The 20,811-nt window shown below is 36.7% G+C and overlaps 1 protein-coding gene across 6 annotated transcripts in view; it reads right to left on the bottom strand.

Annotated features, from left to right (window-relative positions):
- The window catches only part of SLX4IP (SLX4 interacting protein), an 81,197-nt gene that overhangs the window by 55,026 nt on the left and 5,360 nt on the right, over positions 1 to 20,811 (bottom strand). For 2 of the 6 annotated variants that reach the window (XM_054062121.1, XM_054062122.1), the window contains exons 3-4: positions 19,216 to 19,264; positions 17,859 to 17,963 (exon numbers count right to left, since the gene is read on the bottom strand). In XM_054062121.1, the coding sequence (XP_053918096.1) occupies positions 17,859 to 17,963; positions 19,216 to 19,245 (135 nt within the window). In that variant the 5' untranslated portion in view covers positions 19,246 to 19,264. Of the gene's footprint in view, positions 1 to 12,552; positions 12,743 to 17,858; positions 17,964 to 18,056; positions 18,087 to 18,186; positions 18,240 to 19,215; positions 19,265 to 20,811 lie in introns of all 6 variants that reach the window. The other 4 variants (XM_054062125.1, XM_054062124.1, XM_054062126.1 and 1 more) reach the window with 4 other exon arrangements.

The following is a 20,811-nucleotide window of genomic DNA, read 5'->3' as shown; positions in this document are numbered from 1 at the left end:
ACAAAATAAGAAAATAATGATACTTGCCTAAGTAGGTGTATTAGACATTTGGCAATGTGAGATTCTAGGGGTTTCTATTCCATAGATTGTATCTATATTTAGATATTACCAGTGACTGTTTTCTTCCAGAATTTGTTAAACTGGTTTATAAAACTGTATGAATTTTTGCATGCACAATATTCTGTGGCAAGTAGTTCCATAAACTAATCACATGTGCATGAGGAGTGTATCATCTAGGATATTTCAAATTATCAGGTTGGTTTAATTAAATGCCCTTGGTTTTTAAATTAGAAGATACAGTCATTTCTTATTTATGTCTTCCTGCCATCCATGATTTAATAGACCACCATTATTCTCCACCCACCTCCAGCTTTCTCTCTTCAAGGCTGAACAGCATTAAATTGTTCTTTATTGTGAAGAAGTTTCACATCTCTCACTAACTCTTTTAGTTCCACTAAAGAGACTGAAAGTATATGTAGTGTTTCAAAAGTAGACGTGCCCTCAATCTGTACCATGGCACAGCGATGGTATTACATACGTTTTCCTACTAATTCCCCAAAGTGACTTTGCTTCCTATTATAAAATGCTGCTGTGAATCAAGCTGATGCTTTAGTTGAATATTATATGCTTCAAAAAGTCACTCCTGTGTCAGCGGCCTGTGTTCAGGACCCACTACCTGTATTCCTAAGTTTGGAATCGTTTTCCCTTACCCCCAGATACACAGCATTTACCTATTCATCCATTACTTTATTGAACAGACAGCGAATGGCCTCAGATTTTTTTCAATACTTCACTGTGTCCCTTTGTTATTCAGCTCCCTTCTCAGTCATTTAGAAATACAAAGGGTGTCCACCCCGGAGTACTCTGTTTGACTCCAGTACTGCTGCCTTCTCCCTTTATCCTTTAGTCAGGTAATCACAGGATCACAGAATAGTTGGGTTTGGAAGGGAACTCTGGAGATCATCCAGTCCAAACCAACTGCTAAAGTAGGTTCACCTACAGCAGGCTGCACAGGGACATTTCCAGGCAGATTTTGAAGATCTATAGGGAAGGAGACACCATAGCCTCTCTGGGCAGCCTATTCCAGTGTTCTGTCACCCTCACAGTAAAGTTTTTCCTCGTGTTGAGGTGGAACTTTCTGTGTTCCAGTTTGTACCCACTGCCCCTTGTCCTTTTGGGCACCGCTGAGAAGAGTCTACCCTCGCTCTCTTGACACTTGCCCCTAGGGTATTTCTAAGCATTGATGTGATCCCCACTCAGTCTTCTCTTTTACAGGCTGAACAGACTGAGCTCACTCAGCCTCTCTTCATAAGAGAGATGCTCCAGTCCCCTGATCATCTTCGTGACCCCCCTGTTGGACTCTCTCCAGTAGTTCCTTGCCTTTCTTGAGCCAGAGAGCCCAGAATCAGACACAGCAATCCAGATATGGCCTCACTAGGGCAGAGCGAAGGAGTAAAATAACCTCTCATCCTCCTTGCTACATTCTCCCTAGGGCACCCTAGGATACCATTGGCTTTCTTGGCCACAAGGGCGCATTGCTGGCTCATCATCAACTTGTTATATGCCAGGACACCTCCATCCTTCTCTGCAGAGCAGCCTCCCAGCTGGCCAACCCCTGACTTGTCCTGGTCCTTATTTCTCTCAAGGTGCATAATCCTATATTCACCTTTGCTGAACTTCATTAGGCTCCTCTCTGCCCAACTTTCCAGCTGGTCCAGATCTTGCTGAAGGCAGCACAGCCCTCCGGTGTATCAGCCTCATGAATACGTTGAACAAGACTGAGCAGACTACCAAACCCCACGGAACACCCCAAAAGCTTCCAACCAGACTCTGCTGCTGATCACAACCCTCTGAGCTCTGCCATCCAGTCAGTTCTCAACCCATCTCACTGGATTAAGACACATCTCAAGTTAGGTAAGGACCTGCTTTTTCCGCTCATTTAAGGCAACTTTGGTGAGGCAGCCTGTCAATCACTTTTGCAGAATCTAAATGGGTTATAGCAACGAGATTTCTCTATTTCTCAGATTCACCAGTTCCTGTAAAGAAGTCAGGAGACTGTGATGCATGACTTGTCTTTACAATGGGTACTTTGCCTTTTACCAAACGTGCTGCACAAATCCATGTATCCGTTCATTCTGCCTTCATGGATTTTGTGCTGCTTTGCCTTTTACAGATGTTAGGCATTGAACTGACAACTTTCCAGTCCTATCATCCAAGGCACTCTCAAATACATGGAACTAGGGCAGTTTAAAAACAGGGAGACTTGCCAAGGTTTATTATTCACAGATATGCTAAAATCAGGGTTTCTGTGTACTTATTCCAGAGCAGAGTACACATTTAGTAAAACAGACAACTATATTAAAACCCATTGTTCCTTTTGCAGTTAAGAACACTATAAAGCTGGAAAACTAGTTGTCAAAGTTAAAACATCAGCTCCAAAAATTCTGACTTTGTAACAACTTAGTATGTAGCAAAATGCTACAAATGAATCTTAGTATCCTCTCTTGTTGCATGCAAATGCACAGAGAGAATCATTTTCAAGCTAGTGCTTTCTTGGGTAACTAATTCTGCTTCACTCATCTCCCAGATTGCCCTTATACTGAACCAAACTGCTGAAAAAAAACTCCACCTTCTGCATATAAGATAATAATGCAGTGCAAAACAGCACCTTAATTTTTTTGTTTTATTTTCATAATTTTCTAGCCAAAAATACATATATTCCTACACTTACCAGATTCTTTTTCTACTTGCTGTATCAGTAAGCCGACTGCAAAAAATTGCCATAGGTCTCTTAATGCTTCATGACATTTTTCATTAATCTAAATTCATCATTCAAGATCTTCGCTACATCAGCAGAGATCACTTCTGAATGGGTGAGTGCTACAATAAAACTGACAGAAGAAAGCAGCTCAGTGAAGTAAGGTTTGTTACCTAACAGCAGGCATCTAAAATGTCACCTAGCTTAATTAAAACCTGCTTAATTGCAATGTTTCCGTCCATCCAGCAACATGTTAAAAAGAAAAACTAAAACTGAATTACTTAACACGTCTGCAGTGCATCTATAACCTGTATCTACCTGATTAGCTCTATAAGGGGGAAAGAAATACAGTTTACATGCAAGAAACATCCCTACCTGCTGCATTGCAATTTAATGCCCATCATCATTAAAAATAAGATAACCATCATTGTCAACTGCTTCATATTTCACAAGGAGTAAATAATTTCCATCACTTTCAATTTTGCTCCTCTAAAAAAAATGGAGTTTTGAGACTGATAGTGCATTTGCTTTAACAAAAATAGTGCATTTTTCTTTAAAAAAGTCAACTATTAGTTGCTAAAGCTGTAAAACTAGGCCCAGTTCACACTACATGCCAACAAAAACAACTGTTTCTTAACTTGGTAGTCCTTTTAATTTATGACCCTAGCAAGGAGATAGAAGTCAAATTTGCAATCAACAAAATAATTATTGGTGCCTCAGCATAAGCAAAGATTTCTTTCCCCCTGCTTGCTGAAGTACACTTCTGGTCTATATCACTCTCAGTTCCCAAGCCTCTTTCCATCTCTCCTTATCTCGGTCTTCATTTTCTCACTGTCAAAGCCTGTTTTTCCAGGAAGGAAAGTTATGGTAAAGATGAAGAATATTGTTCAGCACCTCTTTGCCCTTTGGCACTGCTATCAAACACTGGGATTTTATCTGCCACATTAGCAGAGATCTTACAAAAAACACATTCCTTTTTGTATAATGTACATGGTGGTCACTCAAACAATAACCAGTAACAGATGTCTGAAATGAGGAGAATGGACTATTTAAATAGAGCTTTATAAATTCTAATGATACTTTCCCAGATTTGAAACTTTGACACTTAATTTATAACTATCAGTGTGACCATATACTTTCCTTTGTGTGTTTATTTCTAGTTCCAACTTCGGTAAGTATACTTTGTCTTGCTTTAAGTTTCACTATGACCTTGTAGATAATCTTACCCTCAACTTGCATTCACTTAATAGTGTAAAGATAGTGGTAAAAAAAATGAAAAACCCCTTGCAAAGAATCCAATACCCAAATAAAGGATTCTGACAAGGGCTAAGAACTTAAATGCTTACATAAAATTACTGGACACTTTCAGTACCCTGCAATGACTATCTGGAAAGTTTCCCTCTAAAAGGAAACACAAAAGCATGAAAGAAAAGTAACCTGCCAGAGTCTTTCCATTGAAGTTTTAATGTTACAATATTTGTATGCAGTTCTGCTTCTCAGAGATTTTTAAAATGCACTCTCACTCAATATGCATGAGAAATTAAAGAGTAACTGCTTTAAACATCCTCACAGTTTAGTACTGCAAGAAAGCATTGGAAGTTTTCTAAGAAAATTCTCAATGAATCTGCATATGTAAAACATACCTGCCAATAGAACTTTTACTCATATAGAAACAGCAAAACTGGATCAATTCGGCACAATATAGAAGCAATTTTATAAGACCACAGTCTTTATAAAGATGCATTATGTTAAATTACTTGTTTTCACAATCCTTTTTAAGAAATAAAGATTTCTACATGTACTTCTGGATACAGCTGCTTAAGAAAAATTCATTCTTTTAAAATGTCATTAAAAAATACAGAAACAAAGAATATCAACAATAGTAGCAGCAATGGAATATATTTCAAAAGACAAGGTCAAATTCTGCCATTGCAACTTCTCTGAATGGATGCAGGTATGGTTTACAAACACACACCTGGAGACAATAAGTTGTTCAAAACATTTGTTGTTGTATAAAATGTATCCTTCAGGACCTTTAAACTTGCTGATAGGTAAAAACAAGCAGATCCAGTAGATGTTCCACATTCCTGATTAAATTTTTAAAACAGCTGAAAAAGATGGATAATAATCCCAGAAAAAATACAACTCTGACATTTAAAAGCTTTACAAGCAGCTTCAATAGCACAAATTCACTTGCATTTTGCTTAAGCCATTCATCCATGAATCTCAGGGTCATTTTTAGGGAATATACTTCCCTTTTAGAAGAAAGGCAGTGCAACAGTAGTATCCCACGTAAAGGTTTTACCCTTTGTGGGCAGTAGATAAACAGATCTATGAAGCATTCTTCCAATAGACAGATCATATTACAGGCCAGAAAGTTTCTTTTCTTCCTGTTACAATATTCACCTGTACCCATGTTATTGGAAACCCACAAAGTTCAAAAAGACAGGCTGACGAGATGGAAAGGCCTCGTTGCATCCATTTTTTTGTAGAACTTAAGCAATGCCTAGCAGTAGTCAGTAATTTTATATTAAAATACGTGACAATAGATGCTATTAATACAACATGACTGGTTTAAAAAAAAGCTACAGATTTCATAACATAAAAATTATAGGAGGAAAACCAAAGAACAAACTCTCGCATGCTGCAAACATCACCTACAAAAGCAATGGCTGATAAGATTATGCCAGCTAAGGATCTTCAACAGTATCTGCCAGGCTAGACTGCTATGGCTGAGCTTTCACTTCCTAAGTCTGCATCTTTTTAAAGAGCCAGTGCAGGAAAGAATACACTTTATAAATTAAGTAAAAATCCCTACATTTTTTCCATGGATTTCAACAGAAAAAAGCTCTATATTACAGATTGAGAGGCAATCACTCCCTGGAAAGCAACGGCTCATTTTTTAATTAAAAAAAATGATGGCACGCTAACCTCACAACTGCTTTTGTTAAAAGGAATGTAGAAAATAGAGATGACAGCACGTGACAGATTACAGTTCCTGGATGTCAGGAACGCAGAGTACCACAGAGACAGGAACAAGTGAATGCATTGTCCAATTTATCTGATTCGCATTAGTAAGAGGAAGACAGAAAAAGAACTTTTCTTTAATGTGACTAAGAATGTTGTTAAGCTTTATTTGACTTACACATACACACGTATTTATATCTTTATATTACTTTCTGCTTGAACTTAGTAACAAAGATTGCCTCAGAGCTTATTAAAAAGACAGAAAGACAAGCATCTGTATATATAGCAAACATAGCAAAAATAGGTGTTGATTAATCAACTAATAAGACCTCCTATACTGCTAAGCAACATAACTAAAGGAAGAGGAAACATTTCCTTACTTGTCTGACACTAAGAACGAATTTATGTGATCTACTGCAATTAGCAGCAAAGAACACTAAAGACTAGGGCGTGTAAGCTCTTTAATGCATTAATATTAATAATTATTACATGATAGAAGTGCTAGATGCTCCAAATATTGCTGGCTTTAAAGTTTTTCAATATCGCCTTCCACCTTTCTTCATTAGGCTGAAGGTTATCCCGAAATAGTTAATCTAAAAATTTATAGATAAAAAGTCATCCTGAGCTTAACAAAAGCTATATAGCCTGGGATTATACAATAGGTCACAAATAGATAAATAAGTATGACTAGCAAAAAAGTTATTAATTGCTAGTATTCACTGGAAAGCCTTCCAATCTAATTTGATGCTTCAGAAAAACAAAGAAAGATAACAACCTACAAAAAAAAAAAAATCTGCAATTTTATCGACCAAGCACTTTTGAAACATTCAGGCACATTCACAAATGTTTAAAAGCCATTAATAGAAATATATGCTTTTTGATTAAAATGTTAAATCTCTTCTATAACTATAGATGACAAAAACATAATAAAATCAAAATTAAAAATCTATTCATACAGATTGCCTGTTTTAAAAGAAGTTCAATTTGTTTTTTAAAGGAGCATTGTCTTTCTGTACTACTGAGGGTATGGAGATTATCCAAATTCATTTTATCTCTGTTAACTGATTAAAATTAGGAATAGCCAGAAGATAGAAGTTGAAGAACAGGCCTGAGCTTTCTAACAGTCTTGAAAAACAGACTCCTGAAATAGCTTACCTGTATTCCAGCTAAGTACGCCTTTAAAGACTTGCTCCTGTAAGAATACCACACTGAAGTGAACTCCTATTTTTTCCAACCTTACACAGACACTGCTCATCTCTTTGTAAGAAAAATGCACACAGTGAAGCAATGATGTACTCAAGTATCAATATACCACAACACTTTATAAAAAGGCCAAGGGCTTCACAGGTGCTCCTAGATGACTGCAGGGAGATTTGTTAAGTTAAACAGTCTCTGAATACGACCTTGGTAAGGGCAGGTGGAAAACTGATTAAGTAAAATCTACCATATGGTGACATGTTGACTCCCACAGGGAAATTAGCAGGATTGAAAGCACCACAGAAGTCTCCTCCTATTGAAACAATACCATTAACCTACAGTAAACCATCACCCTTTCTGTGGATTAGTACCAGAGAAATATAAAATAACCAGGAATTTGTTTCACTTTAGGGGCTTTCCCTTCTCCTTCCAGGTTACAAAGGAAAGCATAAGCTATAAAGCAAAGAATTGCGCCCATTATCCCCCAAAAACTACACTTTCCGGCATCTGGATATTCCTAACCTCTTCCTTATTTCAAACTGCCAAAGCTAATCCTTTGATCAATTAATCTTGCTACTCAAGATCTTCCATCAGTTTGAATATTGTTTACTACTCCTAATCCTCATCTCATCATCGAGCCGTTACCACTAGTTCCTATTTTTCTACCCCTGCTCCATACTTTGGAAATAGAAAGAGCAAGCAGGAGAATACTGCCCTGATCCTAACCTCTCTATTCAACTGTTTAGTTCAGCTTTCAGTTTGATGCTACCTGCACATCCCTGCTCTATCAGAACCTGTAGTCTTCACAGTTCTTTGTGATGAAGACAATATGGCACTTAGATACTACTGTGCATGACCACTACGATTGCATTTCCTAATGGTAATAAAAATGCTGAAAACATGCATTAATTACAAAAAAAAATAAAACAAAAAAACCCCAGCTATGCTGAAGGCATGCCAGGTCTCATGTTAATCAAGGCCTGAAAGACTTTCCTATCCTACAGCTAAGTTCATATCAAGCAGTAGTTACAAAATCTTATTTCATGTATTGTACCTCTATCTACTAACACCAAACAGGTACAAGAGCAATATTTATGAAATTTATTGCTCCAATGTCTTGTGAGAGCCCAAAGCGAGCTGGAAAAAAAGAAAATCCTTTGTTTTACTAAAACCAGGGCGATGATGCAAAATAATCCTTTGATCTATTATCTATTTGAAAGTACTAAGCTAAATGCAGACAGTAATTGCTGACAAATCCCAGTAGTAAACAAACCAGTTTCAGATTTTACATATTATCAAGAGGCTACAGAATTAATGGTTACAGCCAAAGAAATGTTGACACAGTTGCAGACTGAGCCTTAACATGCTGATCATGTTAAAATACTACACGAGAAATATTTTTCCACTTTGTAAAAAGCCAGACTGTTTACATGCGTAAATGGCTAGAGACCTTGTTGTCTGTGTGTGGTCTTAACATTTCAGTATCATAACCATGAATATAAAGAGAAGCATGAAATAACATATTATACTTACAATGAATGCCAGACTGCTAATATTACAAGCACTGAGATCTAAGTTTCTTACAATGAGCTTTACAACATATATATACATACATTTTTACCCTCTTTTACAAAGTAATTAATAAATACATTGAAATTAAGCTTTTAGAAAAGAGAACTCATAAGCTAATTTTTCTTCCTTTTACACTGTTTAAAAAGGAAAGAATTTGGAAAAAAATTTCAAGAAATTAAAAATAACACACTTCATTAAAAACTAGGACATTCCGAAACTCTGGTAACTTCACTCATATCTTCTCAGCATGTAAGATATATTAAATTAGTCTTTTTTTTTATTACAACTGTAACTATTACATCACAGTTCTAGTCTTAATATCTTAAGTCTCTAATTTGCTAATTTTCATCCTATTTTTACTGCAAAAAAAATATAGGATTTTTCTTGCGGTAAATTGCTAATGCCCATTTACTTAAAAATCAGTGGCAAGTCTTCTGGTATTTTATTTTTTTTTTTAATAAAAACCAAAGCCCTACTGCTCTCATGGTTTACTGAGGAAAGCTCTGTGAAGCCGTTTGGGAAAAGAAGATGCAAGCTATCTGCAACACAGGGGAGGTCAATTAGTAGCTTTCCTATTCACACACTTCTGTCTAAAGACTGCCACAGCTAAAGCATATCAAACTGTCCCATGTTCCCATTGTATGTCTAGTAATAAAACATACAATTGTAAAAGGCCACTATGCAGTAAAAGCAAAAAACATATTTTCTTCAATCAAAACACTCAAAACAAGAATTCTCAATATTTTTCATATTAATTGAGATTTCCTCCCATAGCCTGCAATAAAAAGCAGGGTCCATCATCTTTCTGTGAACCCATGACTGACATTTCTAAGTTGTCATTAAAATAAAAAAAAAAGAGATTGAAAGTACAAGGTTGTTATCAAGAATGTGGGTGTTAAAAGGTCAGAGACAGATTTCTGGATCTATTAGCCTTATTTGCCTTCCTAATGTCCATTTGCGGGCGGAAGGAAGGAAGGAAGGAAGGAAGGAAGGAAGGAAGGAAAAATTGCCTGTTAAGTTTTCCAGTCTTATACCCTATTGATATTTTCAATGTATGCATGGAAAGCAAGGTTGTTCAAAACATTTTCTTCTCTAAAATAACAGGATTGAAGTTATAAGAGAAAAATTCAGAGATGTAATAGCTGAATGGGATTAACACTGTGGGACCATTTGAATTCCATTTGGGGGACACATGCCTCATGTGGTTGTGTTTCTGTTCTATAAGCATTTAAGAAAAATAAACATGTCACAAAAAGTCTTTAGAAGTATACTTCCCAAATTAGTGAAATGATCAAGAAGTCATTAGAAAAGAAATACATACGAAGAGTAATTCACTTTAAAAACAAACAGTAAATGACCCTTGAACGGGGTCCTTCTGAGTTTCCTCAAAGGGAGCAACACAGCTTTGTAACTAGGCAGAACTGAAACGAACCAATGCCACATTCCATTTCTCTGTCTTTGAAGAGAGGGACTAGTTAGCTAAACTACATCAGGGAGGAAGAAACCAAGCACTATTACTCGATTCCCATGTCTATAGCAGCCAGTCAGGCCGTGTTGCATGCAGCCTAGAACATAGGCCTGCCCAGAACAGAGGAGACAGGTCTTCCATGGAGGCCGTCAGGGCAGTGGGGAACAGCCCCACTGTCCAAGTCGGGCCAAGCTGCTGAAGCTCCTCATGCCCCATGCCAGCGGGTCACCATCTAGTGCACTCACACTCTAAGCATTGCTTCCACCATCACTAACACCATCACCACCTCAGTCAGCCAGACCAAACTTATCTTCCATCAAAGGAGGAATCTGAGAATTGTATCCCACTATGACTGGGCTCATTAACAATTTTTTTTTACCTAAATAAAGCTTTATACTATTCTTTTTTTCAGTGTGAAATTATATGTAAACATTCAGGTTTTGCTCTAGTGCAGAAATATTAATGGATTGGCTGAAGACAGATGGAAACAACAAAGAAGCATTAGAATTTATTTTGTATATAATCGTGTTGCAGAAACTTCCTATGTATGGAAGTCACAGAAGGAAACTCCAGACTACATAAGTATTCAGTAGCAGATTTTCCGTCCCTTCAGGTAGCAGCATAATCATTTCAATCCCATTACCTGTTCACATGCAGTCTGTTCATCAGAATATTAATAGTAGATTATAGCATTTTCATGCTTATAATCTGCAGTTTATCTGTAATTTAAGAAGTCAAACATACACTGCTGCTATTTAATAAGTTATACGGGTGAAAGCTTATCCCAAAGTTGCTCCCCCCACAGGACACTGACCTTCACAGCCCATTCCACAATCCTGCCACTTTTCATTTTACTTTTTCTTTCCCTAGTTCTGTCTGGCTTCTAAATGTCTATAAGGTGCTCCTATAAACATGACAATAAAATCAAGGGAGATATTCATGGCTGAGAATAAGCTCTCAGAACAGAATTTTTGTAGTCTTTTCACTTCATGGAAAACCCCAGAATCCTCACCTTAAAGACATGGGAACAACCATCACACAGCCCACAACAGAATCACCATTTGATAAAAATCTCGCTGTTTTTCACCACACTAGTAAAATAATATATAGCATCGTATTTAAGCTACATTATATTTTAGTACATTTGGACTAATGTCTTACTACTTTAACATTCAAACATGTAGCATACAGATTATCTGACGAGGTCCAAACTATTACTGAAATGACAGGGAACTAATTGAAAAATTTTGAGGATCACTGAACTAACTTGGTCAAATTAAAGAAATGAGCATGCCACTTGCTGATCAAGGTCTAACCACCAAATCTGTGTTGCAATTCAAAGAGAAAGAAGTACCAATATGATGACAGCCATCAGCAGCAGAGATTTTGATTACTATCAAAATATATAATAGACTTTACTATAAAATAGATGTTTCTGGTGAATGAGCTTACCCTCTTAAATACCATTATGCTGCCTTTTCCAAAACTACTATTTGCATCAATTTAAAGTCACTAATGTTTATGTACATACAGTCTAGTATAAGGACACAATCACATCTTGCATGGAATAGAAATACTCAGAAGGATACAAGCTGAAATTATTCCTGGAACACCCATATCCTCCAAAGAGTAGGCACAGCTCCGGGTTCAGGCATCATTTCAAAATGCTCCATATAACAGAGACCAGAGCTATTGAGAGTTAATGGTGATTATGAAGTTCTCTACTTTTTGCTTAATTAAAAAAAGCTACAGTGTTTGACAATCTGTTATTGTCGTGTCTGACTTATTCCTATCACCTAAATTGTTCTTAAATTTGCCAAGACCTGGACTGAGACTATGTGACAGTTTAACACTCAGTAAAATAAGAACCAGAGACTTACAGACAATACCACAAGGGGAATAACTCTTCATAAAACTTTTTTTCTATTGCTGAAGGTTACCTTATTATGGCAAGACAACACACTATGGTAGTGCTTCTTATATTACCCTCCTTCCTATTTTGTACTATAGCAATGTCAAAATAAAGAAGGGAAAGCTATACGTTGGATGATCCTACCAACTGTCAAATCCTAGGATCTTGGCATTGAACAGATACTCTTTAATGGCTCAAGACTTAGTTCTTCCCCAACTCTTTAGTTCAGCAAATATTTTATGTTCAGAGCTATACACTTCTATCAGCTTTTATCTGTGATACAAAGCAGGATAAACCACAACCATGTATATTTTGTTAATTATGAATGCTATTAAACCACTGATGTATTACATGAACAAAGTCAACCCTCTCAAGTTTAAAATAGGAGAATAGTGGCTTGAACTTGAAAGGCAGTATTTAACTGTGTCTTATATAAACTATTGTTTCACCAACTGAGAGGTGTCAGATATGCCAGGCACTTTACCACTTCCTGGAAAAGAAGCAGGGCCATGCAAAGAGAACCATGCACAAAGGATAGAGCTTAGTTTAGCTATTGCACAGGTTGTTAGAGTAGAATGAGGACAGAGACACCAACGATACAAAAATGCTGAGGAACCGTTCTGTGGCTGTGTCTTTTTGTTACACAGAAACCAGTGACATTACAACATTTTTCCCTACCTCTGTTCTCTTCCTCACTTTCCTTAGGACTAACAACTAACGATTTTTCAACGTCCATTTGATGCAACGTCTTTAAAGTGATTCTCCGCTTGAATGCTATTTAATATGTACATAGCCAGCCAGTGACACAGAAAAAGGAATAAAATCTTTGTTTTGCTGAAGATTCAAGATCTCATGCAAGAGGATCTGTCTGTAAAACACACAGCAGAAATAGCAAAGAAGCTTCAATGAAAGAAGTTACAAAGACAAGAAAGTACAAAACCAAGAAAGACGACCCATGGTCTTGAGGCTGCACAAATGGACCACGCTTCCCTAGAAAAGTGCACACAGTCAACAGGAGAAGATCTCAAATCACTGAAGCAAACTTTGGTTCAAAATTGACTGCCTATGACCAAGACCACAAGCTCTTCTGTTCCCACTTTCCCAAGTGAAAAATCTCTCAGCTGCAAATACTGTTCTGTTGCGAGAAGGCAGAGTTGTAGCTGTAAAGGCCTCATTAAAAATAGTGCATTCTATGAAGCAAGGAAATAAAAAATGGGTTAGTTCAATACACAAGGTACAGACATCATGGCTTGGCAAGACCTATCTTTATTTACCATTTCTTTTTATGATTAAACAAACCTATACATGTAATCTGATTTTTATTCATTATATAAATATGTTCATTCTTTCTGTTCATATGGCCATGCACTAATCGGACAAAGGCAAAAGTAGACAGATTTTGCTAAAAAAAAAAAAAACAGGACAGAATAATACACAACAGCAGAAGGCCTAGAATACAGACAAACTCTTCAGAACTTGACCCCTGTAGTTAGAGTTCTTTTTTTGTCAACTAAGATATCACTTCACTCCATATTGTAGTCAATTTCTCAAAAGCATTTCTGACATTACTACTAAATTACTAAATACACAACTTTTTGCCTCATCATTACCACACTGCTTGTAGTAATGAAACTGGCAGAGAGGAAAGCTGCTGACTAGATAAATCAGTATGTCCTTAGCTAAGTTACATTGTCCTACCAATATACTCCCACAGGCTCTGATGCAAAGCCCACTGACTTCAGTGAGGTTTGGGACAGATCCACTACAAAAAGAATTTAATTCAGCAGTGGTAAATGAAATCTAAGATGTAAAATTTTATCAGAAAACACCCCAAGTAGCACTGCGAGTAATGTTATTGACTTCTTCACAGCTCATACAGATTTTTAGTTCCTTAAAGTCTGGAATTTATAGTTTTTGCCAACATTGCCAACATTGTCACAGCTTAACTGAGCAGCTGTCAACTGTTAGAAAATAACTGCATCATCATCCCTTTTAGAAGAACTAGTGTGGGAAGTGAAACACTTATGTGGGATCTAAAGTTTCTGGAGTCATGGTAATGGATCTGTTTTCATCAGGTGACCATGAGTCATCATTTTATCAGCAGTTTAAAGGGTTTTCACAACAGTTAAGAGTCATCAGTACTCATGCTTAGCAATGACTACAGCAGAATACTGAAATAGGGTGCTATGCCCTGTAGTACCATTATTTAAGGAAAAGTCTGGCTATTGAGTCAAGAAAAATACTGCAAAGTCACAGTTGAGTAAGTGCTGCAGCAAACACAAAATGTCCAGAAACCAAGCTTTTATTTGAGAATTGAAACCAAGCAATAATTTTGCTTTTAAAAATGGACTCCTTTTAAGGAAGTTGTAAACTGCATGGATAAACATAAGGAAAGAATAAAAAATGTGTGGTTGGTCTCTCTTCTCCCTTCTACTCTATAGGCCAGACAGAACACAGTCATACATAAATATCAGATAACTCCCTCATATCAGAATCTATCTACATTGTCCAAGGTGGGGAGAGGCCACACAAAACAATATGAAAATTATTATACTAAATTTGCATGATACTAATGTCAAAAGCAAAAACTGCATCACTGCATCATTAAACTCTTTGTACATGATATTACCAGGTACTATATGAAACATGGATGCCTTTACCTCTCAACCTACTAACCTCTACCTGAACTCGCTGGAAAGAATAGAAGAATTTCACGTACAGCACAAGCTGAAGCCTCTCCCAGGACCTAAAGACACTCACTGACCCCATGCAGCATCACTGCTAAGCCCTGATGTTTTGCTGGACTCAGAGAGACTGAAGTCTGCTTCTAAGATTCCCACCCCTTCCTCCTTTCACTGCTGGACTCAGGGGTCAAGCAGGCAGTACCACAAAGATCACCAAGAAGCAGAACAGCAGAGGTGTAAGATATGTTAGTGTAGGTCAGAAACAAGGCGTACGCCAAATTTCATAGAGATTACATCTCTGAATTAATTAAATCTAAAAATTTTATTATCACTTGGTATGGTGTGTATTTAGAATCCTTTATCACTGCCACAGTAGTATAGTGCTCACAATTAGCAAAAAACTAATTTCCTAGCATAACTGGTACTTCTAAAGCTAAACAAATTTATTTGAATTACCAAAAAGAAATAAGGCAAGTTGAGCCATCCTTTTATTCCTTATTTGAAGTGATCCCCGTGAAAGCAGTGTTTCCACTACTGATGTTTATCCCTCTGGCTTCCTATTACTTTCTCCTTCTGCTAACACTTTAATCTCTCAACTCTTCATCTACTCATCATTTCCCTAGGCTTGAAAATTAATCCTTTGAGGTCAGTGAGGAAACTTCCATTGACTCCAGGAGGTTTAGAATTAGATCGTACACTTAATTTTTTCTCCCCCCTCTGCCTCCCAACTTCCTATTTTCTTTCTTCTGGAACTTATTTACTCATCACTTTAGTCATTCCATATCTGGTCCCATGAAATTGGGAATTAAATGCAGAGTTAAGGGAGAGAATTAAATAGATGTCCCTCCATCCATTTTTATTGTTTTCTACTGTCTATTTTAAATCACATTCCCTCCCGCCTACGAGTCCCTTTTTATCTTCTTTAAGCAGCATATGTGCCACTTTCTCATAGGGTAAAATATTTACAAAAATATAGATCACTAATTCAACGGGCACACTTCACAGATATGTACCCCCTAATCTGTCTAGCCCACTTCGATGTCCCCTAAGATCATTCAAACAGACACATTTGATACAGAAACCTTTGTTGACACACTATCACTGTATTACATTTCAACTGGCAGCTGAAAAAAAGAAAGCACTGGAAAGGCCAAAGACATGATGAAACTTTAGCGTTCGAGATCTATTAACATATTTAAACACATGGAAATATCAAAACCAGGCCCTTTCAAAATAATCTGCTCGTTTTCTTATTCCAGATGAAGGACAACAACAAGAGCCTTCTATAGGTCTGTGAGCAGACCCTAGAACAACCCATACAGCACTCTAATTACATACTACCACATTGTCCGACAGGAAGATATCTTTCCATTTCCTTCTACCTACTGTTAGGGCTTATAATCGACATTCTTTCTATACATGCTTTTATTCCATGGAGCACTTCTAAGAGATGCAAAAACAGATGTTAAGATGTCTTCGATTATAAATCAGTATCTTAATGATCACATTAAGATACATCAACATAAAAAAAGTAAAGCATACATGTAAGCAAAATGAAGGGGAAAATTGACCACATTACAGTCGTACTGTCATTTTTCTGTCCAATCATTTTCAGTACTTGCATCTTTGTTCCTGATATAAAACAGAAGAGTATGTTTGCTGCTTCAAAGGAACTTGCAATTCAAAGCAAGCAAAAAGTTTGAATTATGAGGGACCAAAAGTTTCATACACACTTCTAGCATGCAATAATTTAAATTGATAACAAGGAACACTGCTGAAAAATCAATTGCAGAGTGTGCTGGATGTCCAGAGGGAACACTGAAACCATAATTATCTTAACCCAAGATATGTGCTAGCAAAGGCCTACAAATTTGAGGCAGAACAGAGCTCTCAATTTTTCAAAGTTGGAAACAACAAAGGAAAAAATGTTTCCTTTTGAGTTGAGCTATTGAAATATAGCAACGACTTAAAGTCTTCAGTTTTTGGCAAATGAAGGGATTGCAGAAAACAGTAAACGAAATTTTTCTATTACAGTCATAAAAATTACTATATTTAGTTCTGCAGTTTGGCATGAATAAAGTCAATTTACACAATACTGGAAGAGTAATTCTTTCTAGTTTGTCCAAAGTTTTAAACAAGGCCCTAGTGATATTATTTTTCAAATCCATACAGAGTTCATGATTTTGCTTTAAGCCTCACCAATTAAAGCTAAGATTTATTTCTCAGAACAGCAGTAAAATATTTTAGCAACACACACAGAAAGCTTAATTAAATTCATATGTCTTATTTCCCAGATTTGGGAATATTTTACCATGCAGTGCTGTATGAAGTATCAATATTTCCTAAAATCGAAAATTGCTGATCAGATTAACTTGCATAAAATATTACCTATTGCACATCATAACACTATGGTATCCATCCACTTGGCAAGTGAAGAAAGTGTGTCTAGTATCTAACTGTAGTTTTTGTATTAAGGTTCAAAGCTATTTTACTGCATCAATTATTTTATTTCAATCGCTCTTAATTACCCATAAAACCAAGCTTAGGATTGCCTTTCAAAAATAGGCCAACTACTCCCTCTACTGAAAATAATTTACAATTACATTGGAGGTACAAAGATTCTCATTTAAAACACATGTTGTTACGAAGCAAAGCCATTAAACACATTACAGGTGTTTTCCTCTTAGTTAACTTCCACTTAGCTAAGACATGAAAGACAGATAAGCTGTACTTTTTGCTCTTACCAAAAACATTAACACACACACGCTTACAAAAATCTAAAAACTTAAAAGTAGACAATGTAGAAGATGAGGCACACATTAAACTTTTTCAGACACAGTAAAATACCCCTATCCACTTCAAACACAAGGAACCTAAAAGTAAGAATATATTATTTCCTATGCTCCTCCTGCAGAGAGGAGTGAGAATATTTTCTGCCTTTTAATGGGGAATCTTCCGCACAGGGATCTTCCTTGAAAAATTTATAGGAAAGCTGAATGGTCTTTGAAGAGGGAATAGTTATACTAAACACAAATCCAGTGAATGTAAAGAAGCAAAAGTTTCACACAGAAAATCCCCAATCTAACAAGCAAAATGTTATGCATCTGTGCGTAAAAGTGAATTCCAAGTGGTTTTTCACATATTTACCTTAGATATTCGATACCTTTTAGTCAAGGCAAAGTTAATTCTCAGCATTCAGTACATGCAGAAACTTAACATCATTTGTCAAATATGACCAGGAAGAAAATAAAGTTGTACCTCATTAGCACAATCAGAAATCATATCTGTGATATTGCTTACCTGCAAACACATTCTGAATGATAGTTTGCTCAGACAGCCAGTGACATTCAGCTGCCTGGTAGTGTCAGAGTACACGCTGAATGAAGTGTCTGCTGAACCAGCAAGCTGTAATAATGCAGGTCAGTAATCAAATATCTTAAGGCTTTTTAGCTGGTATAGACATTTCAACTGACACCATTTGTTTTCTTGGGCACTTACATTAATATTGATGATAGCAAGAGTTCACAGCTGAGAAAAAAAAAAAACATCTTCAGCCTCAGTTCCTGAGGCTTCAGCCTCAGCATCCTGTGGAGTGATGCCACTCCACATCAGTGGCATATAGACTCACCATATCAGCTAAAATCTGCTCAAAATCAAAGATATTTCTCCTATCTTGTTAAACTGTAAAAAAAATAAAGCAAACATCCCACTAAATGACAGCAGTTTTACTTGGAAAAGAACACAAAATAAAGTGTTTGGTCTGCTTGTTGAACAGGTCGTTACCCACAAACCCAAGCTTCAACAGCTTCCACAGCCTGATCAATCACGCAGGTTTTTGTAGCTGCCCTCAAAAAGAAACCCAAGGTAACCCCAAGAGGAAAAAACTGTCCTGTTAAGAAAATTCCTGAGAAAAACACTTCCAAGATGTCATATATTGCACTAATCAGTTTGAAATGTATGCATCACCTAAACTACCCCAGATATACAGGAACACAAGAACAGGAGAGAAGGTCCAAAAGAGAAGGTTTCACAATTTTTACCAAACAATTACTCATATTTATTGATAAGCTGGTATAGTTACAGTAGAATCATGAAATGCTGTGTTCATTGCAGAATGCTTTGAAAAGCATTACTCTTCAGATATATGACCAAAACTCGGAGACTCGTTGCAAAATAAAGTGCAATGGGCATTTCACTGGATGTAAAACAGAAAACTAATCCCTGATAATGGGAAAAGAGCAAATACTCAATTGTGATAGTAAGTGCTATACCAGGAACTCTTAGATTACCTGAGAGGTATGCAAATAATATTACAAGAGTACAGTAAGAGAAGAAGCAATCCTAAAATTTATTTGGTGTAACAAATACTGTTTTACTGAGAATACATGCAGTTTATAATTCTAATTACACAATCAATAAATTTAGTTACTCGATTTTAATCTTCAGCTGACTTTGGACACGCTCTCCCACATTAAGGAACAAGTCAAGAAGTTCACTTCCAAAGAGAGAGAAAAGTTGATACAATATATGCTACTATGACCAGAAGCCTGAAGGATGCACTTCATCATTAATTTTTAAAACCAATGTACTCACATTCCAAGCAGCATTAAAGATCTCTTTTTTCCTTTTTAAATGAAAGCTATGACATGCTACTTACCTTAATGACAAATTTGTTGGATGCCATCATAGGTCAGTGTAAGCTGCTCCTACAAAAATACCAATTAAAAGTTATCAGCACTAGAGAAAAACTCAGATCCCTACACCAACTGAAAAACATTTTTAAAATCTCTTGTATTGGAGGCACAGAGATTCTCAAAATCTATTACAAATTTTTTCATTACTACTGTTCTTCAAACTCTATACTTTTCTTCAAGAAAAATAAGGAAAATTCTTATTTAAAGAATTATATTTTTTAAAGAATAAACTGTGTCAGTTTCTTTCAGTTAAACCTCATGTTTAGGCACTTAGCATCCAGCACATGAAATACAAAATAACCATTTTTCAGACCAGAACCAAGACAGTGACAAACCCACCTAACTTATCCTCAAGCAGCTACTCAGGGAGCAGCAAACTAAACCTGGAATATCTCTTTACTACCATCTCGACCACTTGTCCCCGTGTATATGGCCCCCGGCCTAGTTTCTCTTACAAAAAGATAGCTTCACAGAAAACCCATGTACATAGCTTTAATAAAGAAAGAATGAAGAAGACAGAAGAAAACACACAAAATTTTAAAAAGTACCGTTTTCAAGCAAAACCAATCTTATTACATGAAATAACACTTGCTCTAATCAAGAGAGTTCTCAAACCTCTCTATGTAAAGTCCTTCACTTCCTATCTTGTGGATACTCCATTTCTACTTGGCTAGGGAGCGCATAAAGGCCTGCATACATCGATGGCCCTATCAAAATAACATCTTCCATCATGCTTTCTTAGCAGCATTCTCAGCAACGCCAAGCAGAAGTAAGCAGACATCAGAACCAAGACATCCATTCATTACCTATAATTCTGGTCATCAGTAGCATCAGAGTTTAAACCAGTTCAAGAACAAAGCATAGTAGCTTTTAAAAAAAAAAATACATAGGAAACTATGGCTTCTGGTACACCTACTATGCATATATATACTCACACATATGTATGTTTATAATTTTAGACTACTACACACAAAGCAAAGTGACCTGAACACAATTTTGGCTCTACAAGAGTAAAGTGAACTTTGGACATGCTCTTTCCTTGCTTATCCCAAACAAGATTTAGATTGCTTATCTGGGATATTGAGTGAGGTACATTTAGCAGCACAGACCCTGACCCAGCCTCAAACCATCCAAAGTAACTTCGGAAGCATTAATTCATGCTGGAAGTTAAACGCACCCTCCCTTGGGCCCAAGAAGAAACCTTCCATGAAGTTACATGAAGAATGCTGTGCAGAAGAACACTGTATCTCACTCAGATGACTAGGTTTCAGTTGGCTTGCAAGCCAGACCATAAGCCTAGTCACCTTCCACAATGATTGCAAGTTTCAATTGCCTTTTTTTTTCACTTTTTTCCCCAAAATGACAACAGTTACCATCACAGCACTGAAACTACTGGGGAAGGTCATCATTCTCCACATAAATAGGAGCTAAACATTCACTTACCAAGAGGTAGAAGACTAGGTTAAATTTATGAAAGTCTTTCCAGCTAACCCCTCAAAGCTGGGGTTCAGAAGAGACAAAGAATGGGCCCTATGGTACCAAATTAATACCTACCAAAC

This window comes from Cuculus canorus, chromosome 3 (genome assembly GCF_017976375.1).
Source record: "Cuculus canorus isolate bCucCan1 chromosome 3, bCucCan1.pri, whole genome shotgun sequence".
Classification (NCBI taxonomy): domain Eukaryota; kingdom Metazoa; phylum Chordata; class Aves; order Cuculiformes; family Cuculidae; genus Cuculus; species Cuculus canorus.
Note: the sequence above shows the minus strand (reverse complement) of the source record. Positions and strands in the feature narration are given on the sequence as shown.